This window comes from Leuciscus leuciscus, assembly GCF_965113295.1.
Source record: "Leuciscus leuciscus genome assembly, chromosome: 10".
NCBI classification, from domain to species: Eukaryota; Metazoa; Chordata; class Actinopteri; order Cypriniformes; family Leuciscidae; genus Leuciscus; species Leuciscus leuciscus.
The window spans coordinates 7,199,212-7,218,717 of record NC_138734.1 but is presented as its reverse complement, the minus strand read 5'-3'; the positions used below and the strand labels follow the sequence as shown (position 1 = coordinate 7,218,717).

Below are 19,506 nucleotides of genomic sequence, written 5' to 3'. Positions count from 1 at the left end.
TGAGTAAATGACAGGGTTATTATTGTTCACTAGAACTTAAACCATAAAAAACACTTTCATTACTTAAAAAAAAGAAAAGAAAAAAAAGAATAATATTATCTGAAAAAAAAAGAAAAGAAAAAAGAATTAAGACTTGTTTTATTTCAGCTAGTTGCCAAGGAAACATTTCTCATTTCCATTTAGTGCTGAAAGTACTTAAACAACCAAAACTGTTAACACTTTACAATAAGGTCTCATTTAGTAACAATAATTAATGCATTAACAAACATAAGTTAATAAAAAAAGTGCATGTTCATGTTAGTTCACAGAACATTAACTAATGTTAACATACAACTTTTCTTTTCTTAACAACGTGGTAGTAAATGTAGATATTACACAAACTAAGACTAATAAATGCTGTAGAAGTATTGATCATTTTTATTTCACCTTAACTAATGTAGTTAACTAATGTTAATAAATGAAACCTTATTGTAAAGTGTTAGCCTAAAACTAAATAAACTAAAAATATATAGACATATTTTTAATAATTAAATCTTTTTTTTTAAATGTAAATAAAATACAAATTACAAAAACACAAACAATTGCTAAAACTTTCAAATGAAAGTGCCTCTATTATACGTAGAAGTGTCACGCAGTGGGATTCAAAACACAAACGATTTGTTTAGGCGGAGTCAATTCTTTCTTTTAGGAGACAATAACTTATCGTGCACTTTCGTCTTAACAACTTTGCAGAACGTTTACATCCACAAACAGCTATATTACACATTGAAGAAAATGGGGGAAAAAAATGGGAAAAAAAGACATACATACATACATACACACACGCATATATAGAAAATATAAAAATAAAGTCTAATTCAAAATATTTACAAAAACTAATAGTACATCAATGACAGTAAAAAATTTCTATCCACAGAAAAATCTGGAAAAAAGTATGAGGAGGCATAAAGAACTGACAGAAGCACAGTGGGATGAGAGGGAAGGAGAACATAGGAAACAGAGGGAGGGGAGGAGAACAGGTTGGAAGTTTTATGATTTATGGAAGTGAATCAAACAGCTGTCAGAGGTCAAAGGCATGGCACTCGAAAATATCCAGATGGTCAACCTAATTTATCCCACACAAACGCACACACGGCGTATGCTGTCACACATACAATTTTTCAGCTACTACTTCTCAAATGATAAGACATGACAGGTCACAGTCATACTGATACATCATCCTTTGATAAGTGTGCCAGGGGCGTTTGCTCTGAGGCGCTCAGAGAGGCTGTGCCTATTTCAGAAATTTGGATACGCAAATAACTGACAAAAGAAAAATGATGTTTTGTGAATGAGCCGGTGTTTAACACCAATCTTAAATTAGACCTCCACGCCTGAGACTTTGTTTAATGATGATTTGTTGGCGCTGATAGCCTCGTGGGCAGCGCCGACATAAAGCGCCGTTGCTCGGGCCACCCGAATTCAAACAAAAATAGTATAATATTCTTTTCTTGTTGATAGTGCAAGGTAAATTGTGATAAATAAAAGGTAAGTTAATATTCTTTAACTCAGAAACCACAAACTAACATTGGACTAAGAAACCAAACTCGAGAAGTTTGAGAAAGACCACATGCATGTCAACTAACACCACATTACCTCTCCTCTAATGCTTCATCATCTTCATCTTCAACCTCATCCTCAATGACTGGCTCCTCCACCTCCTCATTCTCATCATCCTCATCCTCATCCTCATCCAGCTCTTTTGAGGGTGAAGCAGGAGGTACGGGCTCCTCGGGACGAGTAGACGGGCAGCAGACGTATTCAGTGCCGTGGAACTTATCGATGCCACAGGGAAGTAGCATGCCGTAGCTGTGCAGGACCATGTTTCCCTTAGAACAGGCCTAGATAGAGAGAGACACAGAGAGAGTCAAGAAATCCGATTCAATTAGAGCAAATGTGGTTTGAAAGGCCAGTCTGCTGTGTAAGAACAGCCCGAAGAAATTCAGCAGATCTCTTAAATGTCTGTCCCAGGATCAGTGGAGTCAGCGCACGGAGATGCTTTCAGAATGCACACACAGAGAACGAAAGACGGCAGCTTGGAGTGATTTACAGTATGAAAAGAACTGACCACGTACACACTGAGGCTAAATTTGGTTCTGTACACCAAGTTTACAGCATTCTGCATCCAAATTCATTTGCAAAGAAGATAGTGAAGACAATATCTATCTGCGATGGTCAAAAACTCATGTTGACAGCCTAAACATTGCTATAGTTTTCACAAGGAGTAGTCGGTATGATGGTAGAAATGTGTCACCTGCTGGAGATTTTGCTGTCTTTTATTATTTGCACGCGAGAACGACAAGATCTTCAAAGTGAAGCTGATGTCAGATTTATTCAGTTGTTATGAATCTTATCTTTTGGTTTCACCCATCAAAATGAATCAAAGTTAAAATGAAAAGATTATAAATAAAATGAGACGAAGTGTATTTCATTTGCAAAGTATTTATTCTCAAGATTACCACCACCACCACCAAATTGTAATAATATTTCACAATATTGTTGTTTTTACTGTATTTTTGATTAAATAAATGCAAGCTTGGTGAGCGAGACTTTTCAAAATTATTGAGAAATCTTATTGAACCCAAATTTTTTATCAGTAGTATATGCGTCTCAAAATGTTGTCTCCTTATTATGCAAAGATTCTTCATTGATGTTTTTAACATTAACGACACATCAAAAACATCCAAACAACGCAACCTCAGGAGAGAATAAGAACGTGACACTCGAGTCTACAAATGAAAATCCATCAAATTTTAAACGAGCATTAGATGTAGAGGGACATTCCAGTGGCTTGCAAAAGTTCTGTAAAAAATGTTCTGTATGGCCCTTTGATTTCAGCAATGTGGAAAACATGGATGGAATCTTGGAATCCAGTCATGAAAATGGAATTTACAGTATAACGCGGAATGTCACGGAATTTGGCAAATTTTGGATGAATAAATCAAAAGTAGGGCTGAAAAATAAACAGATCATGATATAGACTAGTGTTTGTGAATATAAAAGAGTGAAAAGTCTGCTATTTAAATATGAATTCTGCATGTTTTGCGTGTATGTGTGAATGAATGCAGCACTTTTGTCTAATAAACATTTTAATAAATTATTAAACTGTTGGTTAAGTTTTATGAATTCAATTGATTAGACGTGTTTTGATTATCCAAATTTTATTAAACTAGAAAAAAAACTAATTTCATAAGACCCTAAACATTTTTTTTTTGGTTAAAACTTTAATAAATTGCTACATTTATTATCATGAATTTGATTATAAATTTCATGATTTCAATTAATTAGACATGTTATTGATAACTAAATTGACTTAAACCATTAAAACAGAATTCAGAAAATTTGAATGAAATATTATTTTGGAAAAAACAAAGTGTCTTTTACTGGGCCCTAGTTTTGTCACTGTGACCAAAAGTTGAGAGTTGTGGCAACAACATCCAACGACCACTGAAAATTTCAGGGAGGCGATTGTAACTGTGCTTTCAGCAATTCAATTTACCGAATTCCAATTTCAAACTGACTCCTTCCGCGCCTTAAATATTTACTACGCATGTCGAATCTCATTGGTCCCAAAGCTAACTTCAAAAAGCTGTATATCAAATTTCAAACATGTTCACTGCCAACAATTCTGTTGCTTTGCATAGCATCTTCGCGTTTATTGTGGACAGACACATATCTTGTTGAGTACATGTATTATGTGATTAGCGGTGTATGTCTGTGGAGCTGGAAATGATGTCTTACCTCTTTGGCCACACCGTGCCACTGCTGATGACTCACGCACATGTCCATACGCTCCTTGTGGAAGAATTTACATTTGTCTGGCACCAAGAGGACATCACTCACGAATTCCCCAACTGAAAACATAAAAACACACACCACGCCGATTATTGGCAAGGCTGAGGCTTTAACATCATGCAGCTGGTACAATGCAAACAGAAAACATCTAACACCCACTAACAAAACAGAATTGCAAATTCGGGACAGCAAATAACAACACAGCTCAATAATTCATCAACACATGGTCTTTTGCATTCTATAATGAGCATTTTACAACTAGGGCAAGTGGCATCTGAACAGACATCTGGTCAGTACCAAAAGACAGAACAAAGATCTGGCGTGCACATGCATCCACGGCAGAGAGAGAGCAAATAGCAGCAGGAAGTCTCGCCGCGTTCTTTAAAGGGATACTTCACCGTTTTTTCATATTAAACTATGTTATTCCCTTAACTAAGACGAGTTGATACATACCTCTATCGTCTCAGTGCGTGCACTAAATCCCTCTGTCTTGCGGCGAAACTTTGTTAGCCCAGTTCATTTAATATGGGCCAAGCAGAGAAGATACCAAACACCTCCACGTTTTCCCTATTTAAATACAGTTACTCGCGAAGTGTAACTCGACCTAGGACGGTGACACAAAACAAAACGTTGCGCTTTTCTAAGCGTGTAAAATGGATAACTATATTGTATGGCGGAATACCATAGCAAGTGCTTGTAAGCACTTCGACTTGGCGCAGTAATATCTTCACTCGTGAAAAATCCTCTCACCGGCCCCCGCTCCCTCTAGTGAAGATATTACTGCGCCAAGTCGAAGTGCTTACAAGCACTTGCTATGGTATTCCGCCATACAAAATAGTTATCCATTTTACACGCTTAGAAAAGCGCAACGTTTTGTTTTGTGTCACCGTCCTAGGTCGAGTTACACTTCGCGAGTAACTGTATTTAAATAGGGAAAACGTGGAGGTGTTTGGTAGCTTCTCTGCTTGGCCCCTATTAAATGAACTGGGCTAACAAAGTTTCGCCGCAAGACAGAGGGATTTAGTGCACGCACTGAGACGATAGAGGTATGTATCAACTCGTCTTAGTTAAGGGAATAACATAGTTTAATATGAAAAAACGGTGAAGTATCCCTTTAAAGAGAACGGGGTAATTCTTGCTCATATCAAGTTTAACTTTCCTGGGGAGTGTGAACACTGTGTTGCTTCTGATTGTTCGAGCGATGTGACATATTAATACTGGCTCAACCAATGGTGTGAGTTTTGGGTGGGACTACCTATTTCTCTGAACAATGTCAGATTGGGGGTGCAGAAAAACTAACACTGTATATGTAATTAATATGCATGTAGGAATTAGTGCTGCGTGTTTAAGTGGGAAAAATCTAATTGCGATTATTCTAATAAAAACTGCTATTGAGATTTAAAATGTGAGAAGAAAAAAAATCCAGAGTTATCTGTGCTTGTTTGCAGGGTTGCACAATTTAAACAACTGTCTAAATTTCTTCATTTTTAAATGTTAAACCATCAAACTTTTATTTTTGTGGAAAACCACAGGGAGTCCTTAAATCTTCTCTTTTTTTGATAAGTGCTTCTCATTACAAGTATGGGAAGATGATTGGCACATGTTGAGCTCCCAAACACACATTGAAGCGACCCAAACTCAGAGCAGACGCAGAGATGGAGTTCATGTGTAGCAGCATTTACTGTGAACCGAGAAGCTCTGAGACGCTAAAAACACCAGATCATGAGCAGCTCACGTGTAAAAGAACACAGTCCTGCGCTTCACTCTGAAACTCGCAGCGCATATATTTATTTCATTAAATTGCAGCCTTTGTGATTTGATAAATCGCACTAGGCTATATAACAATTTTGGTTTTATTTCAATGAACCGTGCAGCCCTAGTAGGAATGCACAGAAATTTTGGCCAGTGAAAGAGAAAATAGGCAAAAATCGTAGAATTGCTCATCTCAATTGAGTTTGTCAATATTACAATAATCAACACTAGCCGCGTTTCCATAACCCTTCAAACTGCACAAACTGAAAATACGCCCAATGGAAACATGTCAATTTCGCAAAAACTCCCATTTATCGCAAAAAAGTTTTTACGCTCGCATGAGGTGGTTTTTCGGCCAATTCAAAAAAGAAATATTTCACAAAACTGCAATGGAAACAGTTTTTGAGCATTTGCAGGTCACCTGACGTAGATGAGTTCTTTATTAAATTCATAAAAGACAAAATAATTACAGGAACACTGGTTTCTAAACCTCAAATAAATGCCACAATCAAGACCTCGAAGCAGAAATGAGGGAGAAACACCCAGAAACACCTCATATGTGCCGCTCACAAGTATAAGGGTCGTTCCTTACCATTAATGCTTGGAAAACACACATACATCTCTCCTTCGATTAATAATAATGGCCAGTACGGTGGCTGGGATATACATAAACCTACCAACGTCCGTTGCCATGATTTTTGGAATGACTTTACTTATCGCGCGAGGAAAAAATTAAGTTTCAGTCGCATAATATCGGTTAATGGAAACGCCGTCATTTCGCAATAGTTTTTTTGTCGACATTTAGAAAAAAAATTTGCAAAAGTTTTCCGCAAATTTGTAATGGAAACGCGCCTACTGATACATGAGAAACTACACTTAAAGTTTATTATTTTACAGTCTTAGTTTTGATTTTTGAAATTGAATTAACCTATATGTTTTTGTATAATCACATCAAATGAAGACAGTTAGTAAAATCACTTATGACAAATCGGTCCTGAATTTTTTGATGCAAGATATTTTTTTATCTTATTTTGATTCTTTAGGATTAATTTTTGGGAGAACTGTGCCTTTAAGGAAATGAATTTGCACTAAACAAGAGTTAATGTATAAATTAAACAGGAAAGGGAGCGTGTGAGCAAGTGAGTGACAGCTGAGGAGCTCAGATGCCATCAGACAGGCCAGCATGGGATTGTGTGCCATATGCAGGAGAGTTATTACAGAGCTGATTTCAGGACAGCTGGGAGGCCAATCCAACCTCTGAGCCTGAACGACAGAGAGAGAGAGACTGAATCGTTTAATGACCAGAAGTCTGTTCACAATAGAAGAGGATTGTGACTGTCCACAAACTGCTCATTTAGCCTTTACCACAAAACAGGCCTAGGGCCAAATCAGCCTGAAACCAGAGAGCAGAGGAAGTGCGGACAGGAGAGAAAGAAAAGGCCAGTGTTTTGGAAAATGAGAGGGTTTGGAGGAAAGAACTGGAAATAGAAGAGAACACAGTTGTTCAAACCAAAGCCTCTCCACATCGTATATAAAACTCAGGGGCCGAATCGACTAAAGTCCTTACATAACTGAAAACAGCATCTTATTCACATTAACCTAATGATCAAACTCTGCACTGCGTTTAAATACCTGCTCTCGCCATTGAGACCTGTAGAGGTTTGTTACAGATTCAAAACAACAAGATGTCGATCATCACAGAACATAACTTCCTTTCCAATGTCCCTCGCGCATAAGGTTTACTGGCTTTAAGTGTAATGACAGGAGTCTGTTAGAACAGATGAGGTGATCACAGTAGTCTCATGCTAGCACATCTACAGTAAGTGGTTATGTATTCAAAAGTGCACTTTATGCTTTGTCTAATAGGTTTCCATTGTAAGTGCATTATTGCAAACGATTTCTGCTTGTTTTTACAAGCTGAGGGGTGAGTCAAAAAAAATTGTCTGTGGCAATCGACAGCATGTCACAGATGCCGTCGATAAAGCTTAACTTGTATTGAACCCGGAATGTTCACAACACAATCTGCTCTGCTGAAAAACCGTGTGGGTGATTCAGGAATTACATTATTTTTTTTACAGCTGCAGTAGAAAAAGCAGAAAATAAGTCCTGACAGCGTCGGTAGGGCTGCTCGACTGCAATAAAGGAGGTATCGCACTGATATCATGTGAAGAGCGAGGCAGTGAGGCGGAGAAGCGCAGCAGTCTGCCTCTACAACTACACACACATAAAACTACCAGAGAGGAAATGGGAAATACACATTTTTACAAAATACTATGCAAAACAATAGACATTATACAATGATTAACATTTCAAACAGAGTAGTATTCAACAATGTTGTCACATGACATCATTTTGCTGCATGTTAAGTTTAGCATCATTTCATTATTAAATAGCACAATGCTAATGTGCATTTCCAACTCCATTTTTGGTCACACTTTATATTAGGTGTCTTTAACTACTATGTACTTAGTAGTATAATAATTGCTAGGTACAATGTAGGGCTGTAAAATCTATTAATTGCATCTAACACAAAAGTTTGTGTTTGTGTGTGTGTGTGTGTACGTGTGTGTGTACGTGTGTACGTGTGTGTGTACCTGTGTACGTGTGTGTGTACGTGTGTGTGTACGTGTGTGTGTACGTGTGTGTGTGTACGTGTGTGTACGTGTGTGTGTGTACGTGTGTGTGTGTACGTGTGTGTGTGTACGTGTGTGTGTGTACGTGTGTGTGTGTACGTGTGTGTGTACGTGTGTGTGTGTGTACGTGTACGTGTGTGTGTGTGTACGTGTGTGTGTGTGTACGTGTGTGTGTGTGTACGTGTGTGTGTGTACGTGTGTGTGTGTGTGTGTACGTGTGTGTGTGTACGTGTGTGTGTGTGTGTACGTGTGTGTGTGTGTACGTGTGTGTGTGTGTACGTGTGTGTGTGTGTACAAGTTTATACATACATACATACATACATACATACATGCATACATGCATACATGCATACATGCATACATACATACATGCATACATACATGCATACATACATACATACATATTACATGGCTTGGTTGAATTCCAATGTAGAATGCGGTCTGTTATTTCTTGCAGTCGGAACGGACTATTTTCTTTGGCGGAAGCAATACAATTGTTTTTAAATCAATAAACTCCTTTTTAAATTAATCACTTGTGTCAAATTATTTATTTATTTTGTAGGTAGCCATGTAATAAGCAGGATAATGTATAGAGAGGCGGTCGTTATAGCGAATAACAACCCCTTCAGGCTGATTCAAGACCCTGACGCGACGTTCAGCCTGTCGGGGTTGTTGTTCGCTATAACGACCGCCTCTCTATACATTATCCCTTACACATTTTGTTTTGTTTTGCTGACCTCACTATGTTTGAGATTTCAGCAAGTTCCATCCAGTTATTTCTGAAACAAACATATTGTTATATATGGAATTGTTTAAAATCTTATTGTGGGAATCTTTTTGACTTTTCTTTAAAACTTTTTGCCATTTTAAACAAACGTGTCAAGGAGGAGACCACAGATAAAAACTGCTCTTCTATACTGCACATTTTGGCATATTCAAAAAACTGATCCGTTTATACTCCATGGACAAAATAACAGCATTCTAGTTTGGAACAATGATGATGAACAACAACAAAAAATGTCATTGTTGGATAAACAATTCCTTTAAAATCATAATTTAATATATTTGGGTCAGACACAAAAAAAGAGTGACTGATGAAAAGAATATGAAAAAAAGCTTTCAAATGCCAAAAAGCAGGACGGCACGTGGAATGACTCATTTGTGCGCCCATGTAATCCCTGATTTTCCATTTTATACTCAACAACTGTGCATAAATTTGACTAAACTGCAGGCTCACGACATGATCAAAAAAGCTCTTAGATGATCCAACAAAGGCTGGAAAAGAAGCGTATTATAGTTGATAAGAAAGAGACAAAGAGAGAGAAAAAAAATGCCATAAAGAGGAACGACACAAAAGGATTGAGGCCAGCTGCTTTCAACTTCATAGTTTATAGCCCAGTTTCTCTGCTCTGTCCCAGACCCACATCAAAGATTTATGACTATTACACATTAAATGCAGTATTATCTCTCTAAAAACGATTTCCCCGTCTTCTTTCCATTTTATCTCCAGTTGTATCGACTAGACGCTTCGGCCAGGATGGAATCTGCCCGCATTTGTGTCTGAGAAACACTAGCATCAAATGACCCAGTTTAACCTTCAGAGAGCTGAACACTGCTGATATTTCTGTGGAGCTGTTGATGTAGCACAATCCTCCCTGCTAAAGAGCTGTTTATCTCAGCACTACCTTGTATTTGTATCATTCAGGACTATTAAGGCTAAAGAGTGAAACGCTCAGCAACTAAACAAACCCAAACAAAATACTGGAAAACGTCTGCTGACTGCCCATTAGTTAACCTTGGATGAAATGAATCAATCCAGTGCTTGAAATTGAAGAGCTAAATGGTCAAACATGAGCACTGCTCTCAGTCGAACAGAACGGCTCTGAAAACTCTTGAAATTTCGCTCTTGCGGATGTAATTACTGGGGTCATATATACCTCATTATCTTTTGTTTGAGGAAACAAACTAAAAAGATCAAGGAAACACAGACTAAAAAAAACCTTTAAAAGGATAGTTCACCCAAACTCAGTCATCATTTACTCACTCATGTCATTCCAAACCCAGAAGCGTTTCTTCATCTTCGTAGCACAAATGAAGATATTTTTATTGAAACCTGAGATTTCTGTCCCATCCACCAAAATATTGATGCTTCAAAAAGTTTATAAAGACATTGTAAAACATGAAACATGACCGCTTTACCATGATTGATGTGCTTTATGAATGTGCGTTGATCAATGTTTCTTTCAGATTTCATTCAAATATAATTTGTCTTTTGAAGTCTTATGGATTTAGAATGAGGGTGAGTAAATAACTGAATGTTTTGGTTGAACCAGGCAATCCCTTTAAAGTAGTTTACAATCTTCTGTCATTCCAAACCAATAAAACTTTTGTAAAACATAAAAAGAGAAGTTTTGAATAATGCTCACGCTGCTCTTTTCCATACGGTACCTCTTACACTTTAACTTCAACGCAAATGGATCAGAGAACAGCGAGATCCAATGGTCATTTTGGTTTCACTAATATCAAAGCTGCCACTACGTGTCTTTCCACGCTAAGTTTGAAAATGTGCATGTGATTATGAGATGTATTGGAAGAGTTGAACATTATCACTCACTCAGACAACGCTATCGAATGGCTTTGAAGACTGTCAATTTTGAAGACTGTCAATTTTGAATTTGAAGAATATTAATTTTCTAATATAGTGCAGAAATTACATGGACTACTTATACATAGTTCTTTTAAAACTTGGATACCCTGACTACTATATGCTTCCATTGTACAGAAAGCAGTGGTATGAACATTTTGCGAAATACTTTCTTACATTATACAAGTTTGAAATGACATGAGGGTGAGTAAATTATGACATTTTTCAATAACACTTTAGTTTTGGGTCCAATTCTCACTAACAACTAGTTGCTTGTTAGCATGCATATTACTAGGATATTGTCTGTTTATTAGTACTTATAAAGCACATATTAATGCCTAATTCTGCATGACCATATTCTACATCCCTCAATCTTACTCAATACCTAAACTTAACAACTACCTTACTAACTATTAATAAGCAGTAATTAGGATGGTATTGAGGACCCTAATCTAAAGTGTGAGCCAATTTTCTTTTGGCGGTAAAATATTCCTTTAAGAGCATGCATCAGAGAAACTTTTGAAAGGGATGCAACTATTTGAGAGTACAGAGACAATATAATCCTCAAAGATCAAGCCCAAGCCTATTCTCAGATTTCTCGGAGATTTCCACTGCGGTGAAAGACAGAGACACAGACGAGCTGCCCATTTCACTGCATTACACTACCAAAACAAATCACTCTCCCTAATTAAACTCCAGAGGCCAGAATGTTGCTGAATCACAATGAAATCTCCTCATTAATAACAGTGGTAAAACCCCAGAGGGAGTGGAGAGGTGATAACACAAGGTGAGACCGAACACGAGTGCGTCTTCGCTGATGTACCGACCTCAATTCAAGGTTACAAATGCGCCTAAAGAGGAAAATCTCCTTAAACACTAGGGGCTGCTTTTCCAGACACAGACTACATGTACCGGTAGTCCTTGACTGCAGCAGAAGTCATCATCAACTGTGGCCAGAAAACACCCACATTTCAGTGCTGTTTGCCAAGGCAAGCATCGATATTATGATTTATCATAATTGTATTATGTTTAAAGGTTTGCATTAAACATTAGTAGTCCGTGACTTGAATAGAACTTTAAGCGCTTCATATATAGAACTTTTAGGGGTTCCCATCATGGGATCATTTTATGGATATAGTTTTAATTCATTTTTAATTTTAATGACATTTTATGAATTAAACAGCTTGTAAACATTTGTAAAAAAAAATGTAAATAACCAATAAACGTGTGTTAAATAAAAAAAAGTGTTATGCAATCATTTAGAGCATTTCTCCTTATATAGAATCTTTTTGGAATAAAATTGAGTAAAAAACAGTTTTTCCTAAAAGTGGACAATCTGTGTTACAGACATGATTAAAATCACTTCCAATAATGTGGCTTGTTGCAAAGACATGCGCTGTTACTATTTAAAGCAATCAGAGATGTGGTAAAAAATCTGCTTTTACTACGGGTTTTGCTGCAGTTTAATTTTTCAGTTTTTATCTTCAGCCAATTTGTCCGCTCTACTTCAGATCAATAAAACAGTTTCCATGGTGACTTGTAAGTAGAGAAAGTTGTTGATGGAACTGTGGCGCTGCTATGAGCAGACTAACACAGCTTTAGATTCCTCCAAACCCAGAGACTGTATTGGCTAGCTGTCATTCACAAGGAAAGAGACACAGGAAGCACTGGACTGAAAGAGCGCCGTCCGCCCGACCCTGTCAATCAAACAGCAGCCGACATCAGGTGATGCGAGTCAACAGCTGCCGCGTCAGCTCAAACACACACACACACAAAACAAAAATCAGCCATCTTGGAAAGCCTTTGACAGTCGGCCCATTTCACAGTCGGCTGGCAGCGCTAATGGCTTTTTTCAGCCCGCAAAGAGCCACAACTCAATCATCTCCTACGAGAGAGGGACAAACACGGGGGGGAGATGAGGAAAAGGCGCAGACAGGCGGACAGCAGCTTTTCCTCTGAGACGCAATGAGATAAATGTTATTTTTCTTATGTGGATCAGAACAATTGAAAATTGGACATTGAATCATTTATTTGTTTGAGAAAATTAACAAAAATTAACAGTGGGAAGTTATTATTATGTCTGGTGGTTACTATGGAGTAAGACTCTGCATGTAGCTTTTATGAACGTATTTCCATGACTTACATTTTATAAGGGATTGAGTGCCATTTAATTTTTCATTAAATACACAATGCGGTACTGACCATATATTTCTATAATATTTCTTCTTTAACCGTCTATAAATCAAATACTTATTTTATCTATATAAAACAGTAAAACTTTTTTCAAGTTTTAATTACATTTTTAAACCTCGGTTTTAAATGTGGCCTCACTTTTGAACCCCACTGGGTTGTGCGTTTTGATTTCTGCAGTTCTGGACTTTTTTCCCAGCATGCACCACGGCAAAAATAAATTAAAGTGCTGCTTAATGGTTGACTGGGTTGAATATCTTGATTCAGTATACACTACTGCTAAAAATTTGGGGTCAGGTTTTTTGGAAATATATTGATAGGCCTACTTTTATTTTGGTAATGGATGAAAACTTTTTTCTACTGTATTCTTGATCTTTCCAAAACATAAAAAAAAATATTACCCTAAATTTCTGATCAGTAGTGTATGTGTGCCTTAAGATGTTGTCACCTTTTTATGCAGAGATTCTCTACTGATGTGTTTTAATGTTAACTACAGTCAGGGGCGTAGTTTGTGGGGGGGATGAGGGGGAGGTAACCCCACAAACAGTGGCGGTTCTACATTGAATTACACCCTGGGCGAGACCCCCTTCGAGCGCCCCCCCTGATATTTCGACTGGAAACAAGACAAAAATACTAAGAAAAGCATTTTTTGCAGTGTAATAACTGAACTTGTAACAGTTTTGTTGCAAAGCACAATATTATGGTGAAATTAGATCTCGTGTTTGAGTTAAAACCGAATTATTGTTAAGCATAGCAAGAATCATAGCAAAAAGGCTAACAAATAAGAGTTATACGCACCAATTAATATTGCCCCTTCATTCATGACATGGATACCGTAATCATACAGAGAAAACATTGTTGCATACCTTTATCTTTCGCTCGTTTCTAAATTGGGCACCTGATGGCTTTGACCTTTCTTGTCCATGATCCATCTCTTATTTGGCACGTACTCGACATCGACAATCAACAGATTTCCCCTGACCCCCTCCATACCAACTGTCACTCACGACGAGTCACGACCAGAAGTCAAGACTAAACCAATTCACCTTGGTGCTGGTGACCAAGTAATCGTTTTGTATTATTTATTTTTATTAGCCATGCAGACAATTCAGAAAAACAAAAATGTGCAGGAAATATAGAGGCCTGTATTTATAATATTCTGAATGAAATGTGCGTTATTTGGAAGAAAGTCGAGGTGTGACTGACTTAGATAACTATATGTATCCCCCGTTCCCCCCCCTTGTCCGTTCCATTTGGGAGAGACCCAGAGGTGAACTGCCATCCGCGCCCGCGCCTCCGCGCCCCCTCCCCTTTCCCCTTCTCAAACAAACAGCTTCTGTGCACGGCATCTTCTCAGCAAGCAGGGGCGCCTGCAGCTGCAGGGGGCGCAAATTTGCCAATTCCCCACACAGTGAAATGATAGATAATAGAAAACCGCTTCGCGGCGCAGATTTATTTTTTGTATTCTTATTTTCTGCTCGTGCCGGCAGCGCCGCCCCCCCAAAAATGCCGCCCCGGGCGATTGCCCGGTTCGCCCGTGCCAAAAACCGCTACTGCCCACAAAAACTAAAAAAGACTGATGAAAAGAGCAGAAAACATCATCCTGCACCACCATAAATTAGAAAGCTTTTTATACTCATGACCATCTTTACTAGAGTTTATCAAATTTTTATTGTTTTTATTGTGGTAAATTTTGACTTAACATGTAGAAGTTATAATAGATTAGCCTATTTGTTAATGGAATCGATTTTTCAATAAAGATTTACTTTACAACTGTGGCATGTTGTGTATATATAGTTTCTGAATGTGTGGGTAGCTATTTTTCATTACAAATGAAAAAAGGAAGAAAAAAGTTAACATTGGCCGTAGCATGGTAATGAGGAGCCACCAATGGTCTTAACTGTAATTATGTCCTAATTGTAACAAATGCAGCCTTATTGTTAAACAATTATAAGACCTATGCTCATTTTTAGGTCAAGTACAAGTTCGAATCAAGAGGAGCTTCTTAAAGTATTGACTAAACAATTGGTTTTCCCCAAAATGTATTCTTTCAGATATTCCAAGAGATGACAAGAAATTTACATTTTCATTATAAGAAAATGTTAAATAAAGTTAGTTTGACCCCATGGCACCTTGATTTAAAAATTAGGTGCTTGAATAAAATAAGATACATTAGTATCCCATGCTAACTAGGCTATTACTTTAATGCAGTTATGTAAATAAATAAACAAATAAATAAATCTCATGAGGGTGCATGTCCCGGGACCCCCGCTAAACTGTTCACACTTCAACCCCCCCAATGTTCAAACCAAAACTTTGCCCTCGACTACAGTACACGTCATCGCAAACATCCAGTTATTGAGTCGGACACGCTGTTAGCAAAGTAAAAAAAGTAAAGTGAAGAAAGAGTGCTAAAGCGATTTTACAAACTCTGACAGTTTAAACCACCCCAAAGACCAAGTTGCCATTGCCAATTGCTGGGAAAACTCTTGGAGGAGAAGCAATGTATTTTAGCCGCCTCTGAGGAGAGAAACAACAACACACTCACAGCCCAATAGACCAGCCTCTGTCTGGAAGGGGAAATGGGATTTTGCTTTATTACTATAAAGTTCTCCACACAATAATGGCTTTTCACCCCACTGCCACCTTCCCGGTCACGTACACTACAGCTAAATTTGGTTGTCAGCTCACCTTTTAGTGCTTAATCCTGTTCGGCACACACACAGTTCAGTCATTTACAAAAATTCTACGCAGTGTGTATGAAACTGAACAACTAGTTGTTAATGGCGTACAACGAGAGATATTAGAAATGACAAACGAAGGAGAGATACATCTGTGATGCATGTTAAAATACGTATTTTAATGTGGATCAGAGACGTATCTCTCGTCTGTATGTGCGGTGCAAGAAATCACGGGGAAAGTGGCACGCGCCTCGACTCATTTGTGTTGCCAGATCTTGAAATAAAATCAGTGAACAAGAACAAGCCCATTAACTACAAAAAAAAATGCTTTATGCTGAAAATAAGACGGAAATATCGTGACCCACCTCTGCTCAATTTAATAACTCCATAAACTCGGCCGATGTATGAGCCAAGCTTAAACAAGCTCAAAAACGCTTATATGGCAACACTGTGAGCGCGCTCTGTGAAGCAGCCTTTAAGCATTAACAAAACACAGTGCCTCCGTCGACTGTGCTTTAGTTAAAATAGCTGAACACAACGAGTCTATTGTAACTGTAATATTACTTTAGTCAGAATAGCGGATACCAATCATGCAAGACGCCAGAACGTTGCTATGGTTACCATGGTGTCAATCATCACACAGGAGTTCAGGAGTGAGTCACGTTCCGCACACACATGGAACGATAATTTAGAGGACTCACTGCCGCATTAAAATCAACCCTCTACGGACACACCGAAGCTCAAATTAAACAGTGCTTTTCAGGTTTTACAGCGAGATCTAACTGTATTTAGATACAGATTAGGCAGATTAGGTACAGAAATTGAATAAAGTAGCCAATTCAAATGTAAAATAACATAGTCATAGTAAATATAGATGAAACCAAAAAGACATTTTGGCATAACTTTGTTTGAAATTGTCCGTTCAAGCGCAAGACGACCTGAAAGAGAGCTTAATTTAGTATTCAAGTGATGTCAAATGCGGTATTCTATGGGCGTGCTTCGGATGTGCGTAAACAAAACTTCTCACACACACAGCACGGGCGAGTTATCTTTCGCGTCTTCTTGTTCTTGAATGTTTAAATTGGCAAGGCTTAAAAACACGTGCAAATGATCAACTTTCAGGACTACGCAGCACTGGTCCCACTGGGACAGTGACGGTTCTGTCAACGAGCCCTGCATGTGCTCTCTCTTTCTCTCACGGTGAGTGCGCGTGTGTGAGAGAAAGCGACACAGGGAGCTAATTAAATACATATTTTAGTTACCTCTTATGAAATTTGGTTGCATTTGCGAGTGATTTACTCCTTTGTAGAGGGTTGTAAATCCGGTTGTCACTCCTGAAACATTACAGTGTGTACGTGGCCCCTGAGATCAGTGTTTTCGGGGGGGTTTGCATGTTTGCACGAGTTGCATGACAGTAATATAACTGTGAGCTTAACTGTGGCTACTTAAAGGGTTAGTTCACCCAAAAATGAAAATTCTGTCAGTAATTACTCACCCTCATGTTGTTCCAACCCCGTAAGACCTTCGTTCATCTTCGGAACACAAATTAAGATATTTTTTGATGAAATCTGAGAGCTGATCACTTCTCCATAGGCTGCTAGGTGGCCCAAACTTGCTGGCCCAGAAAAGTTATTAAAGAGATCGTTAATATAGTCCAAGTGACTACAGTGGCTCAATCTTAAGTATATCAAGCGACGAGAATACTTTTTGTGCGCAAAAACAAACAAAAATAACGACTTTATTCCACTATTCATTTCCTTCTCTCGTAGTGTTTTTGCGCAGCGCGTCTGTGTTACACGTCACCACGTAGGCTCACTATTGGCCGACGCTGGTCATGTGTGTGACGCGCAGCGCAAAAACACTACGTGAACCAACTAGAGGCCCAGAGAGAAGGAAATGAATAGTGGAATAAAGTCGTTATTTTTGTTTGTTTATGCGCACAAAAAGTATTCTCGTCGCTTGATATACTTAAGATTGAGCCACTGTAGTCACTATATTAACGATCTCTTTAATAACTTTTCTGGGCAAGCAAGTTTGGGCCACCTAGCAGTCTATGGAGAAGTGATCAGCTCTCAGATTTCATCAAAAATATCTTAATTTGTGTTCCGAAGATGAACGAAGGTCTTACGCGGTTGGAACAACATGAGGGTGAGTAATTACTGACAGAATTTTCATTTTTGGGTGAACTAACCCTTTAAGTAGTGGAGTAGCATCACAATATATTTTGTAAAAGGCCTCAATGGAGTCTGTAGCCATCAAAGATAAGGAACCATAACGGCTACCTGAGCGCCAGTTCAGGGACTGAATTTGATCTGTAACGTCTTAGTCTTGTCACTTTGAACTGCTGTTCTAGGTTCTCAGATGTCTTACTTCCACAATGGCACCTTTAACCCCATGAGACATTCTGGATAATTGCCCGTTTAAAAGGACAACAGAGCTGTCAATCAAACACCACTTACCCAAGCACTTGTAGGGGACCACGATGTGAGCGTGTCCTTTACACTGTTTCTTGTCCTTCTTGCACCAGTTCTCGATCTTGACTGGCTGGTTGGCTTCCACCACATTTGTGATTTGCAGCTCAGGGTACATCTAAAGGGAAGAGACCAGAGAGATTCAGTCTGAACTGTAAGCGCAGATCCATGCTTCACAATCTCCTGACGCCATCTGCTCATGTATTGGAACTAACTCAAGATTTACTCTCTCCTGAAATCCATTAAAAGGACATCGATGAAAACCTATCACAAAATGTATAGGGAGGGTATTGCTTTTTTGCAGCCAGCCATATGACAGATTTGACATTTTTAACCAAATGGTGTTTTTTTTATATCGTTGTGGAAAAGGATCTTTTAGTGTACAGTGTTTGGAGGCTTATTCCTTTCATAAATAAGCAGCAACAGCAATAATATACATTATTTTCTGAAATATTAGAGTTCAAAATAATTGTTTTCTATTTTAATATATTTAAAAATGTAATTGATTCATGTGATGGCAAAGTTAAATTTTTAGCATCATTACTGCAGTCTTCAGTGTCACATGATCCTTCAGACGTTCTAATATGCAGATTTGCTGCTCAAGAAACATTTCTTATTATTATGAATGTTGTAAAGAGTTTTTGCTGCCTAATAATTTCATGGAAACGGTGATAATTCTTTTTAGGATTCTTCGATAAATAGAAAATTCTAAAGAACAGAATTTTTTCCCCCAAACAAAAATATTTTGTAACATTATAAATGTCTTTACTGTCACGTTTGATCAATTTAATGCATCTTTGCTGAATAAAAGTGTTAATTTCATATTAAAAAATATCTTAATGACCCCAAAACTTTAACAGTAATGTAATTTATATAATTTAATAAATATTAAAAAGTTAATTTAAGCCAGTGTGAAACCCAACCCATTTCCAAGTGAAACGTGATATAAGGGAATATTTTATCAATCAGCAATTGATTATATTGTAAAAAATTGGATGCTCAAAGAGATTGTAAGGACTGAACCAGCAACCTTATCGCACCTTATCAAGAAGTTTGAGAAAAACAATGCCAGCTAAAGGGTAATGTTTTTAATAGACATATTTATGCTGTGTAACATGATTTTACCTCCTGACAGTATTGCAACACTCCTTCTTTGGTTCCGACACAGGTTTTGGATCCAGAAGGGTCCGGTTCCCAGCGGCCAGTCTGGATGTTAATGTGCATGTTGAGTTTGCCACAAAACATGGCGACCTGCGGCTCTGCAACAGCAAATCCTGTACCCGCATTAGCTGCCAGTGCCT

At 38.0% G+C, this 19,506-nt stretch overlaps 1 protein-coding gene across 3 annotated transcripts in view; it reads right to left on the bottom strand.

Annotated features, from left to right (window-relative positions):
- The window catches only part of aplp2 (amyloid beta (A4) precursor-like protein 2), an 89,310-nt gene that overhangs the window by 27,457 nt on the left and 42,347 nt on the right, over window positions 1-19,506 (bottom strand). For all 3 annotated transcript variants that reach the window (XM_082181438.1, XM_082181437.1, XM_082181436.1), the window contains exons 2-5: window positions 19,331-19,504; window positions 18,194-18,323; window positions 3,781-3,893; window positions 1,636-1,880 (exon numbers count right to left, since the gene is read on the bottom strand). In XM_082181438.1, coding sequence (XP_082037564.1) covers window positions 1,636-1,880; window positions 3,781-3,893; window positions 18,194-18,323; window positions 19,331-19,504 — 662 coding nt within the window. The remainder of the gene's footprint in view (window positions 1-1,635; window positions 1,881-3,780; window positions 3,894-18,193; window positions 18,324-19,330; window positions 19,505-19,506) is intronic.